Source organism: Macrobrachium nipponense, chromosome 49 (genome assembly GCF_015104395.2).
Source record: "Macrobrachium nipponense isolate FS-2020 chromosome 49, ASM1510439v2, whole genome shotgun sequence".
NCBI lineage: Eukaryota > Metazoa > Arthropoda > Malacostraca > Decapoda > Palaemonidae > Macrobrachium > Macrobrachium nipponense.
In genome coordinates, this window is record NC_087224.1 from 6,880,475 (window position 1) to 6,903,950 (window position 23,476).

The window sequence follows — 23,476 nt, forward strand, 5'->3', positions numbered from 1 at the left end:
GTTTTATTTTCCTTTTTTATTGTACATCTAGTACTTGGTCATGTTCCCCTTGTTCTTGATTAACATCTGAAGTTGCCTGGGCATCAAATTTGCGAGGTTGGAGAAGTAGGAGGCATCCACGGTGATCCAAAGCTTCTTCAGTGTCTCCTTCAGGTCCTGGATGTTGGTCTGTTAATTTTTTTCTATCTCATTTCTCATTTTATTCCAGCCAGCCATTATCGATGGTCATAACAGGACACATTACTCGGACAACGGACAGTGTTGAAGCCACCCCTGACCAACCTGAAGGTGCTTTCATCTCTAAACATCACTTTCTGCCACTACTCAGAAGTCCAGTGCTTGCATTCATTACAAAAAGTTAGCAAGGGTATCTAGGCAGAACGACAACTAGGCATTTTGAGGTCCTTCTGCAGGTGGTATTGAATAATCCATACAGAGACCTCCTTCAGGAGTTCAAGATGCTTTTTCTTGGTGGCTATGGCAATTATTGAAGGATTTGCTAGTACTTCATTCTTCATGGTCATGTAAGTATGAACAGAAGTGTTCTTTGGGGCCCCAGGGCCAGGTTTTCTGGGTTGTGCAGTGCAGGGGGCTATATGCAGTAGCTTTCTTAAGGTTGTAAACTGCCTTCCTAGTGACTTTCAAGTCTGCAGCTATGCACATCGCAGACATGCCTCATTCTAGTAGGGTGAGAGCGCAGCTCTTCTCTTCTAATGAAAGCTTAGTCCGACCTTTTCTGATCTCTTGGAGCGATGTTATAGGTTGGCAAAGTTCATGGGAAAGTGAAAATGGTGGGAGTTAACAGCAACATAAATCAGCTTCTTCCTCAACAAGCGAGGACGGCTCACTGAAGGTTGTAGGCTTGGCAGAGCGGCAGAGTGAGTCAGAGACAACTACACTGAGCAGTCAAGCGCCACCCACTTTTCCCATAGTGGGTACATAAATGAAATCTATAGAAATTTTCTCATGTATAGATGTTTATTTTTTTGGCAGTAAAAATGTATAGTTTTTTGGGGGGGCACTGCAGAAGTGCTCCTTCTAACATTCTATGATTTGGCTTGTATAAATCAACGCTGTGTCAGTGAATCTATAGCCATTCAGTTATATATATCAGAATTCTACTTTTTTCCATGGGTGAATAATCTTCATCAACCTTTCAAGTAATTAAGGGGGCCGGCCGGCTAATGCCATTTTTTAAGGACAGGACTTTGATATTCATACCACTTAATAAGGTGACTTGGGACATCTCCAAACCGCAAATGATTTTCGCCTCTGACCTTGGGTTTTGTGACGCCAGGGCGATTTATCCCGAAAATAACCATTTTTCAAATTCTATCTCCTCCCTTGATATTTAATATTAAGACCTAGGATTACTACCATATATAGACCTGATGTAGACCTCCAATCGAATGAGGAATTTTTTTTCTAAATGTCATTTTTTTGCTAGATATGAATTTTTCAATATGGTAAAAAAATAAACCCTATAAATAAGGAAAAAAAATTTAGAAAAAAAGACGAAACAAAAATTGGAAAAAAGGGCTTCATTTGATTGTTCTAAGGTGTATTTCTGAGTTATATACCAAATTCCAATGTTATAGCTTTAAAACTAAGTGAGAAGATAGATTTTGAAGGTAAATAAGTAGTTTTGAGATACGGGTGTTCAAAGTTTTCCTTCGTATTTCTATAAAGACAATGTTAATAAATAATGATTATTATGAATGTATATTTCTTTTTTGTGTATTAATAAACCAAAACTATTTTATTTATCATAATTTAATTATAAATGATGATCCCTTTGCTCATATATCGTAGCCTGGGGCACTGCTTGAGGCAAGATGGGGCACTCCTTCCTACGCAACTCTCTCTCTCTCCTTCACTAACTCGGCTTATTACAACGAATTTTCTTCTTCTGTATGTTGGCGAGATGTTTTCCTTGTATTTTCTTCTTTGGCCTTATGAAATTCTTGCCGAAACAAAGATAAACAAACGTAAATGCAAGAGAAGTCAGAGGTGAAACTCGAAGGTGTACTCTCTTTTTACAAAGACAATTTAATAAATCATGATTATTATGAATTTCATATTCCATTTTGGGTATTAAAAAACCAAAACTATGTTATCTGTCATAAATGAAGATCTCTTTGCTCAAAGATCGTAGCCTTGGGCACAGCGTGACGTGTGCTGTCAGGCAAGACGGGGGCGTTACTACACAACCCTCCCCTTTCTCTTCACTAACGACGCGTATATTATGATATTCTGTAATAATACTTGAGCGATGTTTCTTCGCCTGTATGTTAGCGAGATGTTTTCCTTGTCTTTTCCTCATTGGCATGATGAAATTCTTGCCGAAACATACATAAACATATGTAAAAGCAAGCGAATGTCAGAGGTGAAACTCGGACGTGTAGACTACTTGAGGTTTGTGCTCGCACTGAATCATGGTTGGACTTGGTAGCCGACTGAAGTCTCCCTTCTCGACTAGGGGAATGTCTACAGATGCCATTTCTCCCAATTTCTTTGACAATATTTATCAAAATTTACGATAATAGAAGAAATATTGCATTTTCTTGTACGGATCAATGTTTTAGGCTTATTGAGTTACGTTAACTAATTACCCTGTAACTACGAAACTAAGAGGAATTTTGACGAAATATTTCGTATACGTATTCTCAATTGCCATATGAAGCTCCATGAATTTTTTCATGACTTTGCATTTTTCGCCCTATACCCCCATATATAAGGGTTCCGGCCGGCCCCCTTAATGCAAGTTGTTTTATGTAGTACATAACTATTTTTAAGATTACTATAAAGTAATTCAGTTAATTAAATTGTATAAAAATATTGGAAAAGAGAAAACCACTATAAAAACAGTAAAATAATACAGAGTACAAATTCAGTAAATAAACTGCTTTATACATAATACTTTTGAGGCATTGAAAAACAATTCTCATTAATTTCTTCACAAATACATGAAAATAAGATTTACTGATATTCAATGTAAAATGTTTATTAACTTAATTATATGAAAATAACCCCTTTTTAAGTACTATATGACACAGAGGAGAGAGAGAGAGAGAGATAATAAACCCTTGTGACTGGGTATCAAAGAAAAGCAACTTGACTGAATGTGGTAGCTGCACAGGTATTGCATTTACATCGCTTAAGATACAAATAGTATTCAATGGGCACATCGGAGCTGGAAAAAGAAGCTAATAAAATGCTGATTAGATATTCAATGTGGTTTTAGAAAAGGCAAGTGTTAAACAGATCCAACGTTTATGCTAAGACACAGTATAAAGCAGTGGATGGAAGTTAAAAATCTTCTTCTGATGGTTTTTAGCTTGCCAGAAGGTATTTGACATTATCCACAGTCCAACCCCTAGGATTGGTGGGGGATATGTACCACAATGCCCTCCCCCCCCAACAAATATGGCATTTTTATGATAAAATAATGTTTTAATTATGCTTACCCAGTAATTATATAGCTAAGAGTTTCACTTGTTGACAGTTAAAATCCTGAAATTTGTGGGTCGTGCTAATTCTCTATTTGTTTTGGCTAGGTAACAGTGCCCCGCCCACTTTTGGGGCAAGAGAGAGGAACAACTTGGCAAAGAGCTCAGTTTGTTTATGCCTTACAAAATAAATCCATGCTAAGGAATGGAGGTCGGCTTCAATTATATAACTACAGGGAGTCCCCAGTTATCGGCGAGGGTCCCATTCCCAGCGGTGTGCCAGTAAGCGAAAACCGCCATTAACTGAAACTCGGAGATTTGTGGCGCCATACTGGTTATCGGCACCAAAAGCACTCTTATGGTGTGCTTTATGGCACCGATAACCAGAACTCAGCCCGTTATGGCCCCATAAATCACCAATTTTATGGAGCTAGACAAGTGCCATAAAACCGGATTGCCTATAACCGAGTCCACCGATAAACAGGGACTGCCTGTACTGGGTAAGTATATAATTGAAACTTTATCATGATGTAACTTTTAATTTTACAGCTTACCCATTGCAGGAAGGAGGGAAGCATGGATAATTCAACCTCAATATTATTTAAAAAAAAAAAAAGTATCAAGAATAGAAAAACTTTGCCAATCTTAATCAAAATGTTTGTTGATTCCTTACCTGATAAGAGAGTTGTAGCAAGAAACTACTGCCTCCGGTTGCCACTCATCTTATCATGTAACGGCTTGCTGGTAAAACCATGTAGCACCTATTACATTAGTGGGACCTTTGTAGTGAAGGACAATTCCGATGGCTAACAAAGGATCAAAATAGCTGCTCCTGCCCACGGTTCAGTACCAACCGATCACCATAAAAAATTGCTACCTATATCCAGAACAATTACTAAACAGCCATCACCGCTCTACCAAAAGACTGGAGGGTACTCGCAGGTACTTCGTACCTCCACACTTCTCATAAAAAATATAACACTTTATATCAAGGAGAATAAGAATTTAGGAAGGGTTGCTTCCTACACTTCCTTTCTCAACACCACACAAGCAGCAAGAAAAGGAACCAGGGTACTGCAGTCTTCATACACTGTTTCTACATCACAGAGATAATGCAAAGAAAACACAGATTTGCAATTCCAAAACAGAAATACATAATAACAATTCTGAGAGATAAATTTCTCTTAAAAGCAAGAGAAGTGGCTATTACTCTAATTTCATGAGCTTTAGCCTTGCAAACTGGAAGAACATCTTCCTAAACTGACAAGTGAGCTTCCCGGATGACATCCCTCAACAAAAATGCTAAAGCATTCTTTGACAACAGTCTGGAGAGGTTTTTAACAGAACACTAGAGACCACCAAAACCTCCATGAACGTCTTTTGTTTTGTGAAGGTAATACTTTAAGGACCTTACAGAACACAGAGCCCTTTCTGCATCATCCTTGTCCAGGACATCTGTCAAATTAGGGATTGAAAAAGAATGAGGTCAAGGATTGGAGTGGAACTTGTTCTTAGCTAAAAAACCAAGGGAATAGGAGCAAATAGCATTCCCTTTTCAAAAGCTTACTTTTTTATCTAGTGCATGAACCTCGTTAATCCTTTTACCGGTTGTCAAGGACACTAGAAAAGGGTTTTTCTAGTTAAGACCCTCCGACTAAGCCCACTTATAGGCTCAAAACAAGGGCCAGACAACCACTTCAACACAATATCCAGATTTCAAGGCACCATGGGATAATCTTTACATTTGGAGATATCAAACAATCTAATGAAATCTGAAATGTCTGGGTTGGAAGACAAACCCAAGCCTCTGTGACAAAAAATCCAGGCCAAAATGGCCCTATAGCCCTTGATGGTAGAGGTTGAAAGGATTTTCACTGATCTTAAATGAAGAAAAAAATTGGCAATTTGCATCAAAGTAGTTTTAGAAGAGATGTTGGAATTCATACACTACTCCCTGAAGATTATCCACTGTTCTGATAAACATTATTTGAAAAGCTTCTCCTACACATGGTGATAGCTTCTGAAACTCCCTTAGAAAACCCCTTCTTTCTCAGGATTTCTTGACAGTTTGAATCCTGTCAGTGCCAGAGAAGACAAGTTTTTGCAGAATCTCTGGAAGTGTGGTTGTCTGGATAGCCGCCTCTTTTGAGGAAGCAACCTCGGGAAGTCCACCAACATATCTATGAGATCAAGGAACCATTCCTTTGATGGCCAGAAGGGACCCACCACGATAAGAGTGATGTTGCTGTGCACCAAGAACTTGTTCAATACCTGCAATATCAGGTTGAATGAAGGGAAGGCATACAGCTCCTTGTTTGACCAGTCCAGAAGAAAAGTGTTTACTACCCATGCCTGTAGGTCCAGAACTCGCGAACAAAACAGAGGGAGACAATGGCTCTGAGGCATGGCAAACAAGTCTATCGTCAATTTTCCCCACAGCTTCCAAAGGTCTAGGCAGAACAGAGGATCCAACATCCATTCTGTCAGAAAGGACCTGTTTCCGACGACTTAGCCCATCCATTAAAATATTTAGTTTCCCTTGGACAAATCTGGTAACTAAACGAGTATTGTTTTGTTCTGCCCAAAGGAGATCTCTTGCCACCTCGTAAAGAAAGACAGAGTCCCTCCTTGCTTCTTGGCATACAAGAGAGCAGTCATGTTGTCCGAGTAGACAGCTATCATTTTGTTCTTACTTTTGATGCAAAGACCTGAAGGCTCAGATGTATTGCCGGTAGCTCCTTCACATTTATATACAAGGACCTTTGTTCAGGGAACCATACTCAAGAAACTTTGCTCTTCTCCCCATACCAGGTCTGACACATCTGAAAAGAAGTTTAGGTCAGGATTCAGCTGAAAGAAAGGCCTGCCTTCTGACAGTCTCTTCTTTAAATTCCACCAAAGAAGGTCCTCTTTATTTCCTGCATTACTGGAAATACATGCTTGGAATCTCCTGTTCCACCTTACTTTCAAAAACAACTGCAGGGGTCTGAGATGTAGCCTGCTGAGAGACATAAACTGTTCTATCAATGAAACGAACCCCAGTAAACTCATCCAACTATTGGCTGAACACTCATTTAAGGCACACACCTCTTGTATCTTTTTTAGGCATGATTCTACCCTTTTCAGGGTGAGAAAAACATGAAAACTCTGAGAAACTATAATCATTCCCAAATACTGAATCTTCTGAGTGGGAATCATCTGCAATTTTTGGAAGTTTACAAGGACTCCTAAATCTTGGACTAAAAGGAGAGTCTCCTTGAGGGACTCCACACAATGACTCTCAGAATGGCCGACAGAACTGTTTGGTTTGTTTCCATCCTGAAATTTGTCTTCATGATGAAGGCATTCAGGGCACTGACATCCAGGGCAGGCTTCCAGCCCCCCGATGACTTGGGGACTACGAAGAGACAGCTGTAGAACCCTGGAGGGTGAAGGTCTTGAATAAGCTCTACTGCTCCGTTTTCGTACGAGATAGAATGCTTCGTCCACCAGAGCCGAAAGTCTCTCTGATCCTCTGGAATAAGACATCAAGATGACCAGCGTGCTAAGATAGGCTTCTGGATGAAGGGGATAATGTAGCCCTCTTTCAAAACCTTGACAATCCATGGTTCTGCCCCTTTCTTTTGCCAAACCTCCCAAAACATGAGAAGTCTGGCACCTACACATCTGTGGAGAACAGTGTCCTCATTTGCAAGAGGAAGCTTTCATAGATGTTTTCTTAATAGACTTGGCAGTGTACCTTGTACTTCCCCTAGATCTGGAAAGGGATCTCTGTCTGGCCCAAAAGGGCTGAGCTCTCGAAGGAGGAGGTTGCCTCGAGGCTACTGCTGGAAGATCTCTAGGCCTTTTAGAGGATTGGGCGAGAAGATCCTGTCTATTCATCTTCTTCTAAAACTGTAGCTTGAGGAAATAAAGGCTTTTTATCCAAGGGGGAGTACAACAGTGCTGACCTCTAAGAGGCAGTGACCCTATTTGACATGTAGGAGCACCACAGCTCCCTCTTCTTGAGTGTTCCTATCGTATAGAGGGAGGCCAACTCTTGGGAAAAATCTCTAATCCCCTTAACAATACAGGAGAGAACTCTTTACCATTCTGTCAAGAGGCTCTCTGGAAGTGAAGGGGATGACCTAATCTTGTGGGCAAGGGTGCCAATGGACCAGTCAAGAAAGCTGAAGACCTCAAAGACTTTAAAAATGCTCTTCAAAAGATGCACCAACTCTGATGCAGCAAACAAAATCTTCACCGAGGAAAAAAATGAGTGCCTGGGTGAATCTACAAGATCAAAAAAAATTTCCTTGTGCAGAGGCACAAATACCCAAGGAAGGAGCCTCTTTCGTAGCATACAACAAATATCTCCACCTGGAGATTCTGGAAGGTGGAAAACTAAAAAAGGTCCTACCGGCTCCCTCTTTTCCACAAGCCAAGTGTCAATCTCTCTAAAGACCTTCTTAGCTGAAGAAAACAGAACTATATTAGGTACATTTGAGGGGTTAGAGGAAGACTTATCCATAAAGAATGTCGATTCAGGAGACGAAGTAGTTGGCATGAAAAAAAGATAGAATGTGGCCAGCAGAAACTTCATTAAAGCCACATATGCTAAAGAAGATTCTTGCTTCTCTGTGGCCTCCTCTGATGAAATGGGAAAAATCTGCATCTGCAGGAGGTAGTGCCACCAAAGTGTCTCGAGGTGCCTGAGGAGACAAGATAGAGGAAACTTCAACCACTATTGGTGCTTGCTGAACTATCATGGGAGCTAGCGGAGTCCCGGGTGCTTGTAGCAAAGGAGGAGGCTTATTCTGTAAAAGAAAATACAGTCCAGTTTCGACTTAATAGGGTCCACTGCCACAGCAGAGGAGGCAGCAGCAGCAGGAGCCGAGGGAGCTGATGGGCGCTCCTGCACAACCGAAGACTGAGTAGGTGCTATGCAAGCAGGCACTATATGGTGCTTGACTGAAGAGGGCTCAGGCATCAATGGGCACTAGATTGCATCCGACGGCAAATCCACCGACCGCTCTGTAACAGCAGGCAGAGTATTACACAAAACAGACACAGGAGCTTGATGAGGAGCCAAAGAGCAATGAAGAGCCCTGTGAGCAGGAGAAGTGTCAACTTTTGAGAGACAGTAGGAAGAAAAACACTCTGGACTTTCCCAATGACTGCATGATGGGCATGGATCTCTAGAATTCTTAGGAACCACTGGAGCCTGTGCTGTATCAGAAGCGCCTCTCTTCAAAGGCTGAGACTTGTTCCCCAAGCGCCACTGGCGCCGTGGAGAGGAATCTTCTGAACTCGAAAGTCTGTACACATGCAATGAGAGACCTTTCAACAGCTCTCCGTTGCAATCTGGGAAGCAACAACAGGTTGAACTGAGGGAGCAAATGCTCATAGGCAGACCCCACCAACCTCCCTTGGGCTACCAGTTTGATTTCTCCCCTTTACTGGGGAGTATGATAGTGACCTTTGCCTAGAAGAGTCAATGGGACAAACAGCCACCTCCTCCACTGAACACAACACTATCATTCTTTGCCTTGTCCATCACGACCTTAACAGACACACCAAGTTGCTCCATGGTCTGTACTAACAGAGCAAAATGCTTATCGATCTTTTCCTAGAGACTGGTAATGGGGATGGGATGGGAAGTGTGGGAACCTGCAACTAGAGAAGGTGGTATAGCAAGAGAAGTGGGAGTGGGTACTAAAGAAATCACATGAACACTCAATTCCAAATTCCAATCGGAAGAACCCTGGCTAGCTGGTTTTGAATTAGCCCAAAGAAAAACCTTTCTCTTCCTGTCTCTCTAAGTTTTTAAAAAGAGACTCTAAACTCTTCCACTTTCTCTTGTCCCAATCAAGACTTCATTACATCTAATATCAAATGAACATAGTACTTGTCCTCAACAATCAGTACATAAAGTATGAATAAGATTCCTTGGTTAGCCTGGTCTTGCAACCATTAGCGCAATATCTAAAGCTAGAAAAACCAATGTCCGACATAATGGACAACACAAAGACCTGTTGGTCACCAAGGAAAAGGCAAAATCTAGTTCTTTATGCAAAATCCACAAAAAAAGAACTTAACACTATCTAAATGTTTGCCAAGATGGCTAATACAAGAAATGAGTACTTCACCAATTGCAATGATACAATAGGAAAGTCCAAAGAATTCCAGGAATAACTGCAACCGACAACCATCTATAGCCATCGACCAGCATAAACAAACTGAGCTCTTTGCCGAACTGTTCCTCTCTCTTGCCCTGAAAGTGGGTGGGTCACTGTTACCTAGCCAAAACAAAATAGAAAATTAGTGCGACCACGAATTTTGGGATTTTAACTGATGGCGAGTGAAACTCTTAGCTATATAATTACTGGTAAGTTATATAATTAAAACGCTACATTCCAAGAATACTTCGCATCCCCTATAAATATGTTTATAACTGTCTACTTTAATACGGGTAGTAGTATTCAAGTTACAATAATTCCCCTTACTATAATCCAATTTTACGATGGGGTTAGTAGTTAATACTGTTACAACAATATTTTGAAACAGCAAAAGTGAATGATGAAAGTATTGTTTTAACATTATACTCATTGTGTAAATGTGCAGTCCCATGGAAACAACCGAATGAGAAACAACATTTTTGCTAAAGTACAATCGATTGGATAACAGCAACATCCATTTGGCTTTTATTTCAAACCATCGATTGATAGTAAACAATTACCAATAGTTAATCGTGATAAATTGACATTTATGCATAATAGGACTAAAATATTATTTCTCTTATTGTAATAACTTAATTCACTATACAGAACAGTGAAGCCCCGCTCTGTCAAATCTCATGGCGACTCTTAATTTTCACGTAAGATTTTTCTACTGCACACACACACCCTCATTAATGCACAGAATATTTGCCTAGTAGTGGTAATTTTATTCTAATTGAGAAAATATCCACTCAATCCTCCCTGTCTTTTTTTTCAATTTCATCATGAAATGTAACTTTTTGTGATAGAAGCTATTAAAACCCGGGATAAACATTTTTACTGGGTTTTTAAATGACATTTTTTATAGTAAGGTTTCAACTAAATTACAGGATTCCAGACTAATTCGCCAGAGCGGAGGGAGGGGAATGTGGAGAACTTTTTGTGCGCATCCCACGAATACGGTGGGAAGTGACAATGTATTGCATTGATCGCAATTCAGCAAGATTATAATATCCTGTTGAGAATTTTAAACGCAACGTTTGTAGTGAAGCTGATGCACGAAACTGTTTCCAAAGCTGCTAATAATATTACGTGCAATCAGCAAAGGATATAACTCCCGTAAAACTTATGCCATCAACACAACGTATTTGCTATTAGCTGATTTCAAAACATAAACATTGACTGCTATGTAAGGTTTTTATAATACACTAATAGAAAATATCATATACATAAACTGGAGATACGGTTGAAAGTAATTCTGTTTGTAACTTTTTACGCAGATTCATGGATAAAGATATCCATATTACATCTTACAATTGATTATATATTACTCATGCGCAGTCCATACCACAGTCATGACAATCAGTTCAATTTATTACTGTATATGATAGCTAATAGAGAAGAGCATACTAGTAAACGGCTAGGTCTCTAACTGTAGTGCGTATGTATACGATATACGTTACTACCATAGTATACGCTAGGCTAACTCTTGTTGGTGTTATTCAATTTCTCACTGTACTGAATTATCATAAGCCAATCTGCATTAAACCTAGAGAATTAGCTGAAATTATACTTACTACTATATTGTATATGCATAAAGTATACTATGTAGTGTAGGGTACGCTACCCTATATAAAGATGGTACTGATTACCCTAGTGTAAGCTAGGCTATATTCAAGATACAACTTTTCAAAAACCAAAGACCCCTCTAAAACTGCTATAAATGCTTATAACTGACTATTTCAACAGTTTTATCGTAAATGTATTTAGTCATGAAAATGATATGCAAATATGGTATGTAATTAGTGAATATTTCTCTATTAAAAAATCCACAAATATGCGAATTTTCCGTGAGTAACGTGGACATACCTTCCATAGAAAAATCTGTGAACTGAACTCACAAATCCTGAACTGCAAATAGGCATGGTTCACTGTGAATATGGGAAGTCCTAGGCCAACATCATACACTCCCATTAAAGAAGTAAACTTAATAATGTGCATCCCTAAATTACATACACAAAATATATGCAATGTTAATGTTGTTCGAGTCCTGTAAAGGGAATTTGCAGAAACTTTCATAGAGTGCTATGGGACCATGTGATGCAACATTTTGCTTCCTGCCTACCTCATGGACTTCATAATGAAAAGAGTAGTCACAGATGGAAGACAAAGTTTAGGCTGGTGTACCAATAGTAACTTAGCAGACTCAGAATAAAGTAAAAAAATAAAACCATAATTACAATTCTTGCTAAGTAGAATGCCTCATATCTAGAAATGGGACCTACAATATAACTAACAAAAATGTAAACAATGAGGACGCTATACACAGAGTAATAAATAAGATAGTCTTTCAAAGATTTAGGAGCAATGATAACCAGAGAAGATTCTCTTCAGATGGAATTTAGAAAAAAATAAAGATAAAAGTATAAAAATAGGCAAGCCAGATCAAATAGTTCACAAATAAAAAAGGAAATGATTACCTGAATACAAATGCCACCTGGAAGGTCTGATATAGGAACTAAGGCTTCTATGTCTTTGAACATGTATGAAGTTAAAGGGGCTCCAGTGGTAGGATCCAGCTGATCCACAGAGCAGGGAGTCACTTCCAGTACCACTGACTGCTTGGTCTCTGTCCAGTGAACTTTCTGGGCGTTAGCACGCTGTTGACAAACACACACTTGAGAATACAATAAATAATAGATGAAATTAAGATGTACAGGGTATCATAACAAATAAGATTTATTAATAAATTCATTTCATGACCGTAATATGCAAATCAAAATTTTTGAAGCTAAATTGCATTTTTCGAACTACTCAAACTTGAAGTCCTTTACATTAGGAATTACTTACAGCGAAGCTGGAACACGGCCATTAAAAATCTTAAACAAGGTAGTTAGGCAGTAACTACTATCTGGTAGGCAGGCAGACCTGCCTGCCCAGATGTAAACATTCCCAATTTGCCTTACATTTAGTTAGGAAAAATAGAATTTACCTTCACAAAGACCTGTAGGCAACAATCTGAAGGAAGAAAGACATAGTGTGATCCTAAGGGAACTACATCTATCTTCCAATCCGACATAGTCTTCAGAATGCAATGAAAGGAGAGCGCAGGTGACGTAGCTATCTGCAGAGAAGATCCTCGCAAAATTGCAGGCCTCTGAGGAAGTCATTTCCTTAAGACACTTCTCCATTGGGAAGTCAGCACTGGAGAAAAGAAATCGACATCCAATGGAGGGTGTCAAGTCTTCTGCAGGTACAGTAACACATCAACAGGACAAAGTAATGGTTGATCTGGATCAACAAATACAAAGTCCAAGGAGTAAGGGATCAAGGAGGATTCGAAACCGTCAAACAGATGCCAAATAATTTGACATCCGAGACAGTCGTGACATGAAACCTGCCTTTTGAGGGGTGATGTTGAAGATGATCCATGGAACACGAACACGTCTATCCTCTTTCAATGTTGGAAAGAGACAGGATGGGGTCTTGAAAAACAAAACTCTGTCTACTGATTCTCGCTAGGGCTAGAGTGTTCTAAACGAGAGTCAAATGGCCATCCAGAGGCCTGAGGTCCCTGTGGTTGGCAAGATAAGAGAGAAGTTTCTCATCAGTAGTAGAATCTCAACTAAGAAGAAACAATACTACTTACGTGAAAGACCAGAGCGAGCGTGTACCCATATCTTTCACGATTGAATCAGAAAGAAGTTAACTTTCGTGATTCTGACAGAGAAAATGTCCTGTCAATGGCGCCAACCTATGAGGACGATTCTAATCCCTGAAATTTACAGACCGAAAGGGAATTTCAGCTATTTCATTGATGTTCAGCAAAAGAAGCCTGTACTTGCACTGAAGACTGAAGACTGTGAAGGTTCGTTCAAGGAACTCTCCTCTTTACCCTGAAAGCAGAGCTATCAGAGCAGGCGAAATCTTCCAATATTTACTCCAATTCGGGGTGAACAACTAGTAGTTGAACACTTTACGAATTAGAGAAATGTATATAGACAAAAACTGCTGTATTTCTCTGAAAAATAAATCTGAATCATCACAGTGGCCTATGGGTCAACTCCGTCGAAGAAGAAGACTTACAGACTACTGTTGTACCGTGGGGTAAACGGAAAGATGATAATGAGCCTAATGAGATATATCTCCAACTGATGATTCTCGCAATGAGAAATGTGGAGCACGAAATAGGAACCATAAGCGAGAATCCGGTACCAACCAGAGACTTGGTCTGTGATGCCTGGGGAGAGAGATTTGAATTAGCAGTTAACCCTTGACAGAGGAGAAAAAATACTAATGCAAACAATATCTCAGTGAGAAGGCAGTACTCTGCCCCTCATTCGACTCCGTAGGCTGAGTTGCCAGGTAGTACATTCCATCTTAGAATGCATTCGGCTTATAGTTATTGAGTGCACTACAGATACACTTGAGCACCTGCATGTTAACCAAAACGAGAGGGAGAGAAACCTTCTCGTTCGGTGATAATGCCAACCCTGTGGTGCTATTGCCAAACAATACCACTAGTCATCTCAAAATCAAACCAGAAACTCTTGGGAGGCCCAAAAGGCTGTCTTGAGTTTCAGGTTAATTAAGAGACGGCAGTATTCATCTCAGTCACACGGACAAAGAAGGAAACAAAGAGAAATGGTATGAGATGATGGGAACACCTGAGGAAGAAAAGATAATCTACAGAATTGCAGAAGTAAGAAGAAAAGACAGGCAGGATGTAGGATAGGTAAGAATTATTAAAATGACAATTTTTTTTAATCAATTTGTATTTTTCATAGGTAACAAACCTGGGGTCTTAACAATAAGATGATAAAAAAATACTCATAGTAGCACGAGTCTTCAAATGGAGAAGCAAATCCACAGTTATGTAAATGTACATATATTAAAATTTAAAAACTGCAAGGATAGCTTTCAGGAATCTGTACGGTTCTCCTTATCAATCTGACACGTTGATATAACTTTACAGCAAAGTAAACAAAACAGGAGTAAAAAATTAAGTGACTTGTTTATAAACAATGGAACCGGTCGTCAAGTATAAATCAGGCAATGGATCATCGAATTGGTCCTTGCCCAATGCAGTCGTTCTGATGGTCCTCTTCAACAGCATAGGCGCCCACAGCATCGGTTACTGGAAGTAGCCGAGTTACCTGGACGGGAGAAAGAGAGGCAACCGCAGCATCAGATGTGGCTAAAGATACAACACTATCATAATGTTCTTTATTCTTAAAGCCTTTAATATATTTCTTGGAAATAAGGTTATTGGTGAATTTATCTTCTTGTGTGAAGGATTTATTGCCTTCCATAGAAAAAACCACGTCTATCGCCGCACCTCCCACTAGCCTTCTTTATACCAACATCTTTACTTCTAAAAATTACTTTAGATTCTTCCCAATTTATGCGGTGATCGAGCTTAAGGCTGTGACTAACTAACGCATTGTTATCCGCATGCAACTGGTATGCTCTTTTGTGTTCCCCGATTCTAGTGGGCATAAATTGGGAAGAATCTAGAGTAATTTTTAGAAGTAAAGATGTTTGTATAAGAAGGCTAGTGGAGGGTGCAGCAATAGACAGTGGTTTTTCTATGGAAGGCAATAAATCCTTCACACAAGAAGATAAATACACCAATAACCTTATTTCCAAGAAATATATTAAAGGCTTTAAGAATAAAGAACATTATGATAGTGTTGTATCTTTAGCCACATCTGATGCTGCGGTTGCCTCTCTTTCTCCCGTCCAGGTAACTCGGCTACTTCCAGTAACCGATGCTGCCGGCGCCTATGCTGTTGAAGAGGACCATCAGAACGACCGCATTGGGCAAGGACCAATTCGACATTCCAGACGACTGGTGGGGCTTTCATCAGAAAACGACGGCATTGCCTGATTTATACTTGACGACCGGTTCCATTGTTTATAAACAAGTCACTTAATTTTTGACTCCTGTTTTGTTTACTTCGCTGTAAAGTTAAATCAACGTGTCAGATTGATAAGGGGAACCGTACAGATTTCCGAAAGCTATCCTTGCTGTTTTTAAATTTAAATATATGTACATTTACATAACTGTGGATTTGCTTCTCCAATAAGATGATCTTAGTGCACCAGCTGGAAACCAGTTAAAACAATCAAAGACTGTATAGCAAGGAATCTGTGATCTGGCAACTTCTGCGCATACAAGGTGGGAGCTGGTCAGCGACCACGCAGAGCACTCTGTGACGCGTTAGTCTTTCTTTAACAGTCTTGGGGGAGTGAATACTTAGGCTTTTGCTCTCCTTCCAAGCCGGTTGATTTGTGCCCTTGTTTCCTTTTTCAGTGTGTTTGGGTTTAGTAATGGAGTCCTCAGAGTCTTCTCGGCCTTGTCAACGCATGTGCCCCTTAATTGAGAAAGAGAAGTCAAGAGAAGATGGTAAGACTATTTTTCACAACTATTAAACAATGAAAACGAGTGTGAAGAACTAGAAAATGTAATAAACAGAAAGGAAAAGTGTTGCACTGTGGGAACTACAGAGGAATAAAGCTTTTGGAGCATGTATTCAAGATACTAGAAAGAATAGTAAGAGGAAGGTTGAGAAAGTTGATAGATATAAATGAGCAGCAGTTTGGGTTTATGAAAGGAAAGAGCACAGTGGATGCTATTTCTATAGTAAGAGAAGTCCAAGAGTAGTAGTCTATTGGTGTTTGAGAAAGAGAGGAGTACCAGAGAAGTTGGTAAGGTTAGTGAAGATGATGTAAGAGACAAAAACCACTATACAGACAAAATATGAGGAGACTGAGGCATTCCCTGTGCGGGTTGGCCTCCATCAGGATCAGCTCTGAGTCCATTCTTGTTCTTCATCGTTACAGACAAAATGACATCAGAATTAAGGAATAACGAAGAACTGTGGGATCTGATGTTTGCTGAAGATTTATTCATTATAGCAGACAGAAGAACTGCCAGAAAGGTTTTTAGCATGGAAAGGATCCCTAGAAAGGAAAGGATTGAAAGTGAACTTTGGAAAGACAGTTAATGATTAGTAGTAGAGGACATGAAGAAGTAAATATTCAAGTGGAAGATGGTACAGTGCTAAAGCAGAACAATAAGTTTAATTATCTGGGATCAGTAATAACAGAGAAGGGAGTTACTGAGAAAGTAATGAGACAAAGAATGAAAGAGCATGGCAAAAATGAAGAGAAGTAACTGAAGTTGTTTTAGACAAAAAAAAAAATGCCATTAAAGCTCAAAATGAAGATTTATAAGACAGTTATCAGGCCTGTACTGTTGTAGAGGGCAGAAACTTGGGCACTCAAGAGGGAAAAGGAGGGACTGTTGGAAAGAACTGAGATGAGGATGGTGAGATGGACTGCTAAAATATCACTACTGGAAAGGAGAGAGAGTCAAGATATAATATAAGAAGAATGTGTGGTACAAGTAATGTAAAGGAGAAGGCTAGAAAAAGCTTATCTGAGGACTATGGCCATGTAATAAGAAGAGAAGTGGTGGGACCAACCAAGAGAGCTAAGAACATGTCAGTGATGGGGAGGAGTGAGCTGATCTAATCAAGAGCAGAGATCGGCAGGCAGGCAGAGCCGGACTGGCAGAACCAAACCAGCCGAGCCTGACGGGCCAAGCCAAGTCAAATGCACTAAACAGATCACAACCTTGTAATTATGAGTGGTAATCATCAGCAAAGAACTATCACTTCTTTACAATTCACTATTCTCCTTCGAGGCCGAGCCCTGAGAAAAAGAATAAAAAGGGATTCTGTGTCTGCTGTCTTACATGTTTGGAGCCTAAGGCTCAAGACACAAGGACGAAACTTGACCATGCACCCAAGTGTTCCCAGTGCAGTATCATGCTCTGCATAAAGCCAAACCAGACTGGAGAGCTAACTCTCCTGTATTGGTAGAGGCTTATCTCGCTATCCAAGCACTTGTGATAGCGAGCGCTCAGCAAGTGACAAAATTCACGTGAATTTACACGCTCGGCGAGATTCCCGACTCTTGTTAAATCAATAAATGGGAGAGTCTTGTCTCGCCCGGGTGCTCAGAAACAGATAAAGCCGAGCACTTGGTGAGTGCCAGCAAATCCAGGGGATGCAGGTGCTTGGCGACTCCCGAGTCTTGTCAAACAAAAAATGGGAGAGCCATGTCTCACCAGCGTGCTTGGAAACAGATGAAATCACGCACTTGGTAAGAACTTAAAATTCCCAGAAAATCAAGCACTCAGCATGACTCTCGATTCTTGTAAAAATAATTAACATGGATGCCTGTCTTGCCTGAGTATTTGGAAATCACAGAAAACCAAAACACTTGAAGAGCAACAGAAATTCCAAGGAATTCAAGCCCTCAGCGAGACTCCTGAATTTTGTCAGACGATCATCAGGAGAGGTCCTTCTTTGACTTCCGCAGAAGTCAAGAAGGAACAGGCATAGAACCAGTCTTATGTGCAAGCATTTTAAGACTGGATCAAGAGTGCAATTCAACAGAATACGTACTCAAAACTCCCAAATCGTGAGACCCCACAGGAGACTGCACATTGGAATCCCCCAGGACGGAAAGAGCCAGGGAGAAACACAGTCTCCAGGTGTTCGAATCTTCAGAATCAAAATACCAAGTGGGAATCTACCAAGCACTGTCGAGCACTCTGGCAGAAAAGGATGAGTCACTTGCGCGGCTCGATCCTTTCTCTCGTCCTGTGCCACTGTCAAGACAGTGATATGTCTCTCCATTATTGACAGTAGATGCACAGCCTCCTTTGAAGGGTCATGCACTTGGGAAACTTGCGAACACGAAACCCGACACAGCACCTGTCCAGAGGCAAACCTCTAGACAGGTGACAGGAATTCGAGCCAAAGCCTGCACTCCAGCAACTCCCAAAACACAACCCCAGGGGTGAGCAAATCGGCACCTGAACTTGATGGTTGGTAAGAGCTGATGAGACAACCCACTTCTGTGCCCGACACGTAGGCCTTCTATTGTCCTGTGCCACTGTCGAGACAGTGAGAGGTCTCGCCGTTACTGACAGTAGATGCACAGGCCCCCTTGGAGGGCCGCACACTCGGCAAACTTGTGAATGAGGACCCGACAGACCGCCTGTCTAGAGATGAACCTCAAAACACGGATTAGGAGGCAACCCTTAGATCCTACAGGATTTCTTAGGGGAGGAGAACCATCCTTTCTCCTCTTAGGCAGAGGAGGCCAGTCCAAATTCTGGGGCCTCCTTGACTTCAGAAAAGGAAGGGAAGGATGATTGAAGAGACATTCTTCCACAAGATTTCTTCTACGGACAAAGCACGTCATCATCAGAAGCAGTCCGCAACAACACGACAAGCAACTGGGTAGAACGCTGTCCAGTGACAAAATTCCAGGAGTAGCAGCAGCAATTCAATATGATTTTCAGCAGGTAACAATACACGCATGCTAACAAGTCCACAGTTACAATCCGAGGGTTAGGATAATCAACACGAAGAGATATCCAGCCATCTACTGGTGGGATCTACTTTCGCTCACTGTTAGCCTGCAGAAAAAAGAAAACATGATTAAAAGAGATGGATACTCCTCTCGTATCATAGGGCACTGCCCTACAAAATGAAAGGAGACCCCCAAGCATCAACACCACACACACCCCTCGCTTTCTTTGGCCAACAAAAAAGCGAAGAGGGTGATGGAGAAAGAGGAATACCAGGAGAGGTATACAAAAAACAAAGGGTGAACCTCCGAAGTTTCCCACAGGTAAATTCTGCCAAAGAAATATACTACTGTCGTCCCGCCTATATTAAAAGGCAACAGTAGTGACAAGAATATAAATAGTAGTACACCATTTGCTGCCACCCCTGAATACACAAAAGAGGAATGGTGGCTAGCAAGGCTTATTACAAAAAGTGGGTTTGTATATTAATTATTATCAAAAAACTTATATTCAAAACAATAAAGGATGATTCCACCAGGAAATAGTAATGATTAATGGCTAGTCAGCAAGAGCTCACAAACATACGTCTTTATCAGAGGACGGCCGAAAGCAAATAGGGAATGTTTACATCCGGGGAGGCAGTCTTCCTGCCTATCGGATGGTTGTTACTGCCTAACCAACTTGTTCGAGATTTATAACGGCTGAGTTCCAGCTTGGCCGTAAGTCATTCCTATTGTAAAGGACCAAAGGTTTGTATATTGTGTAGGAACAACAAACACGTAACTTCTTTATGCACTGTCCAACATATAATTATCAGTACAAACCCATTAACCATAAAAGCCTTTCATTTGGCAATATGGATCTAGTTGCACAAAGCAAAGCACTTCAAAGAAACTGGTTCCAGCAGATATTCTTAGCAAAGTCCTGGACCCTTGCAGGTATGCTACCAGTATTCGGTCTTCCATGCATCCCACAGTGGTGAAACATGAGGCCAATTTTCTCTGATTTACGAACATTTCTATAGGGTTTAAACACCTTTGCAATGATCACAATTTCATTTTCAGTGCATTTCCATTGCACTCTTATCTTGCCTGTGGTGTCTGTAATACACACACACCTCAATCAAGGCAAATGTATTAATGACTGCAAAAATACTCTGCACCAATTGGTGGTGTATGCTGTGCAGGTTCTGTAAAAAAAATTTTTTTTAACATGTCTAACTTTATATACTCCTCTTTCTCTCTTATATTGTATATATAGTTATGTTATTCCCAGCTTTGACCAAATTAATATGTCAACAAAAACAGGGCTAATATAACTGTTAATCACTAAACACGGTGCACTATCTATTTACCAATGGTTTCAACCCATGTTACACATTGCCTAAGTTCACGTGAGCAAAGTATTCAGATAATAAGGATTTCCTACATTGTGTTTGCCACACCATACACACTTTCGTTGGCCTTTCTCGAACAGCAATTCTTCGTTTTTCTTCATAAAAACACAGCCTACTTTTGGTTGCTTGTGTGTGTTATGCCTACATGATTTATGATGTCTCAGGCACTGAAATTTTGCCAACACCTCACCTCAGCATTCAAGAGTCTCCCCTTTCCCTCCCCGCCTCCTCTCAATTTCCTTTACCCCTGATGAATACCTCCACTTAAACAACACCAACATTCACAGCACTTCATGCTTTTGAAGACTTAATGCACACAATCAAATTTTTGACGAAGACTCAATGGCGAAAACATTCACCACTCGAGATCAATCGTCTTATTAATGGAATTGAATCGGATGACAGCACACATATGAAGTGCTTTCAGTGCTAAGTAATTACCATTGGGGATGGACTGCAAAGTGATTTGGTGAAGCAGGCATTACAGAGGTCTCAACTTTGTAGGAGAGGTGACGTTATTAACTACTACATACTTTGTCATTAATACTTTGTCATTAAAACTTACTGAAGTATTAGTATGAAAAAGGTTTTAATTTAGGTTGCAAAAACCCAGCCTATGAAAGTCATCTTACAATCTTTAGGTTGAAAAGCCCAGTTTATGGATGTCCCTGTAAAATTGTTAGGGTGCAAAAGTCCAGTCTATGAGTTATTTACAATTTTTAAGTTGGAAAAACCCAACCTATGAAAGCAATTGCACATAAGAAAAACAAGTCTCATTCTATTTCATCAGATAAATTGACTTTGGAGAACTGGAAAATATATTTCAACTTTTTGGCTTGCAATGCAATTTCAATCAAATTTCATATAAGCAGCAAAACAGCAAACCTGCATTAGTCATATGACCAAGCTTGTACAGTGATGCTCAATCTCATGCGACATATTTACCATAGGATTTCGTTCAAAATTCACTAACTGGCAACCTAACATGCTCTATATCTATCTATTATTTCAATGCGGAAACGCGGTTATTGAATACAATAAGGTCATAATATGCTTCACAAGAGTGAAATCTGTCATATATTTCAAATCTGTAAGAAAATGTCACGTGTAGCAAATTTCAGAAAAATCTCTTTCGAAACATTTTCAAAACTTTCGTTCACACATCGCTGAAGCATTTGACCAAAATGAAGTTATCATCAAGCATCAGTTCAAATGTTAAATAAAAAAAACGGAAAAAATTTTCATAGCATTAACAATATTTCAAAAGCAAGCATAAAATTTTAACTAGCTTTATTTGACTGCTTTTACACCTCCGTGCTGAAAAAAATGTAAAAATGTATATACAAAAGTAGAATGCGCCCACCGATATCAACGTGTGAGGGGAGCGTGTGTGATGGATCATTAGTGTCGGTGCAACAACAACCACCCAGTGTAACATAAGTAGGTCTACACTGACTAGCGACAATGAAATTATCTTGAAAACATTTACTTTATATGTTTTAGAAGGATATTATGATTTTCATACATACTGATTATTTGTTATAATTCTTAAATATTTCAAAAATGATGGCATACCCACAAATATTCGCATATGCAAGTATTCTTTTGTCAAAGCCAAGATATTGTTCCTAGGCCTAGGTGTTAGATTTCTTTACTTTACACTTAACAGTCGTATATCTTTTTTAACAATTTCTGGCCAGAAAGCAAATGAGGTTATCTATACATTTTTCCACTTCAAGTTACCTTATGAAAGAATAAATTATCCACCAAAAGCGAGCAGAAGGCCTTTTAAGAAAATATTTTAAACCAGTTGAAAAACAAGTGTTCCATACGTCTTGATAGTTAATATTTATGATATTTTGATTAATAGCCATCTTCTCCATATAATCAAAATCAGCAGCATCTTTTATTCCCCAAAGAACAGGTAATCTTTGCAAATAAAAACATCAGTAACAGATTACATATCAGAAGACTTAGAATATCTTTTAGGCCTATAAATCATTTTGCAACATACAGCCTGCTTAAACGCAGTCTAAAACTTCAACATTCAAAGATAACTGGTTGTAATTCATATTCTATCTTATTCATCAAAGAACAGGTAATCTCTACAAATAAATTCATTAGTAACAGATTAGGCTACATCTCAGAAGGCATAGATTATTTCTTTAGGCCTATGAAACATTTTGCAACATACAGGCAGCTTAAACACGGCATAAACTTCAACATTCAAAGAAAACTGGTTATAATTCATATTTCTGCTTTGAAAATGTTGTCATGACTGTTGAACTTATTAGGTCTACTGTCATAATGCTGCAGACGTACTAGTTATGTTGACCAGTCTGAGGAGCATTTTAAGTGTGCTTTCATTGATGGCACCGCTAACCTTATCACACCGCACTTTGAACTAAGCAACATAAAAAAATCAGTTCAAATCACACAGATTACGAATCATACAAATGCATAAAAGGGATCATATTTATATAACCATAAGGAAAATAGGGCTAGCTGTGAATTCGCAAACTTGTCGACATGTATGACATTAGAAAAAAAAAGAAGAAAAAGTTTAACACTACTTGGCAACGTCACGTTGAGTCTGAGAATCTGGACGATACAAAAAGAATCATGTCGCATGAGATTTGAGCACCACTGTACATTTACGGAATCAATGCTTTTCAAAAGCATTCAGGATTACCATAAACTTTGCAGTGTAGGCCTAAGCAAAACAATGTATAGTGCTTACCCCACTTTTATGCAGGGATAGGTTCCAGAACCCACTGCAGAAAAGCAAAACCCTCCTAAAAATGCTTATAACTGCCAAATACCCTTTAAGCTAAAACACTTATAACTGCCTACTTTGACAATTCACTTCCTCATTTAATACCAATAAAAGCAAATTAGTGATCCTTTTAGAGATAGGCCTACAGAAGGATTCGCAAATTGGTGAAAGTTCCCGCAGAAAAGTGAAAAATACGTTCCACAAAAAATCTGCGACGATGTGATGCGTGGAAAGTGGGGTAGCACTGTAAAGCCAATAACTTTGCAT

The 23,476-nt window shown here is 39.7% G+C and overlaps 2 protein-coding genes across 4 annotated transcripts in view; one reads left to right on the forward strand and one right to left on the reverse strand.

Moving 5' to 3' along the window:
* Positions 1 to 23,476, forward strand: part of LOC135205298 (dnaJ homolog subfamily C member 13-like) — a 683,293-nt gene that overhangs the window by 150,494 nt on the left and 509,323 nt on the right. The window lies entirely within an intron of this gene.
* Positions 8,428 to 23,476, reverse strand: part of LOC135205170 (dnaJ homolog subfamily C member 13-like) — a 43,214-nt gene continuing 28,165 nt past the window's right edge. Inside the window, exons 4-6 of the mRNA XM_064235533.1 lie at positions 12,127 to 12,306; positions 8,937 to 9,021; positions 8,428 to 8,792 (exon numbers count right to left, since the gene is read on the reverse strand). Of these exons, the coding sequence (XP_064091603.1) occupies positions 8,428 to 8,792; positions 8,937 to 9,021; positions 12,127 to 12,306 (630 nt within the window). The remainder of the gene's footprint in view (positions 8,793 to 8,936; positions 9,022 to 12,126; positions 12,307 to 23,476) is intronic.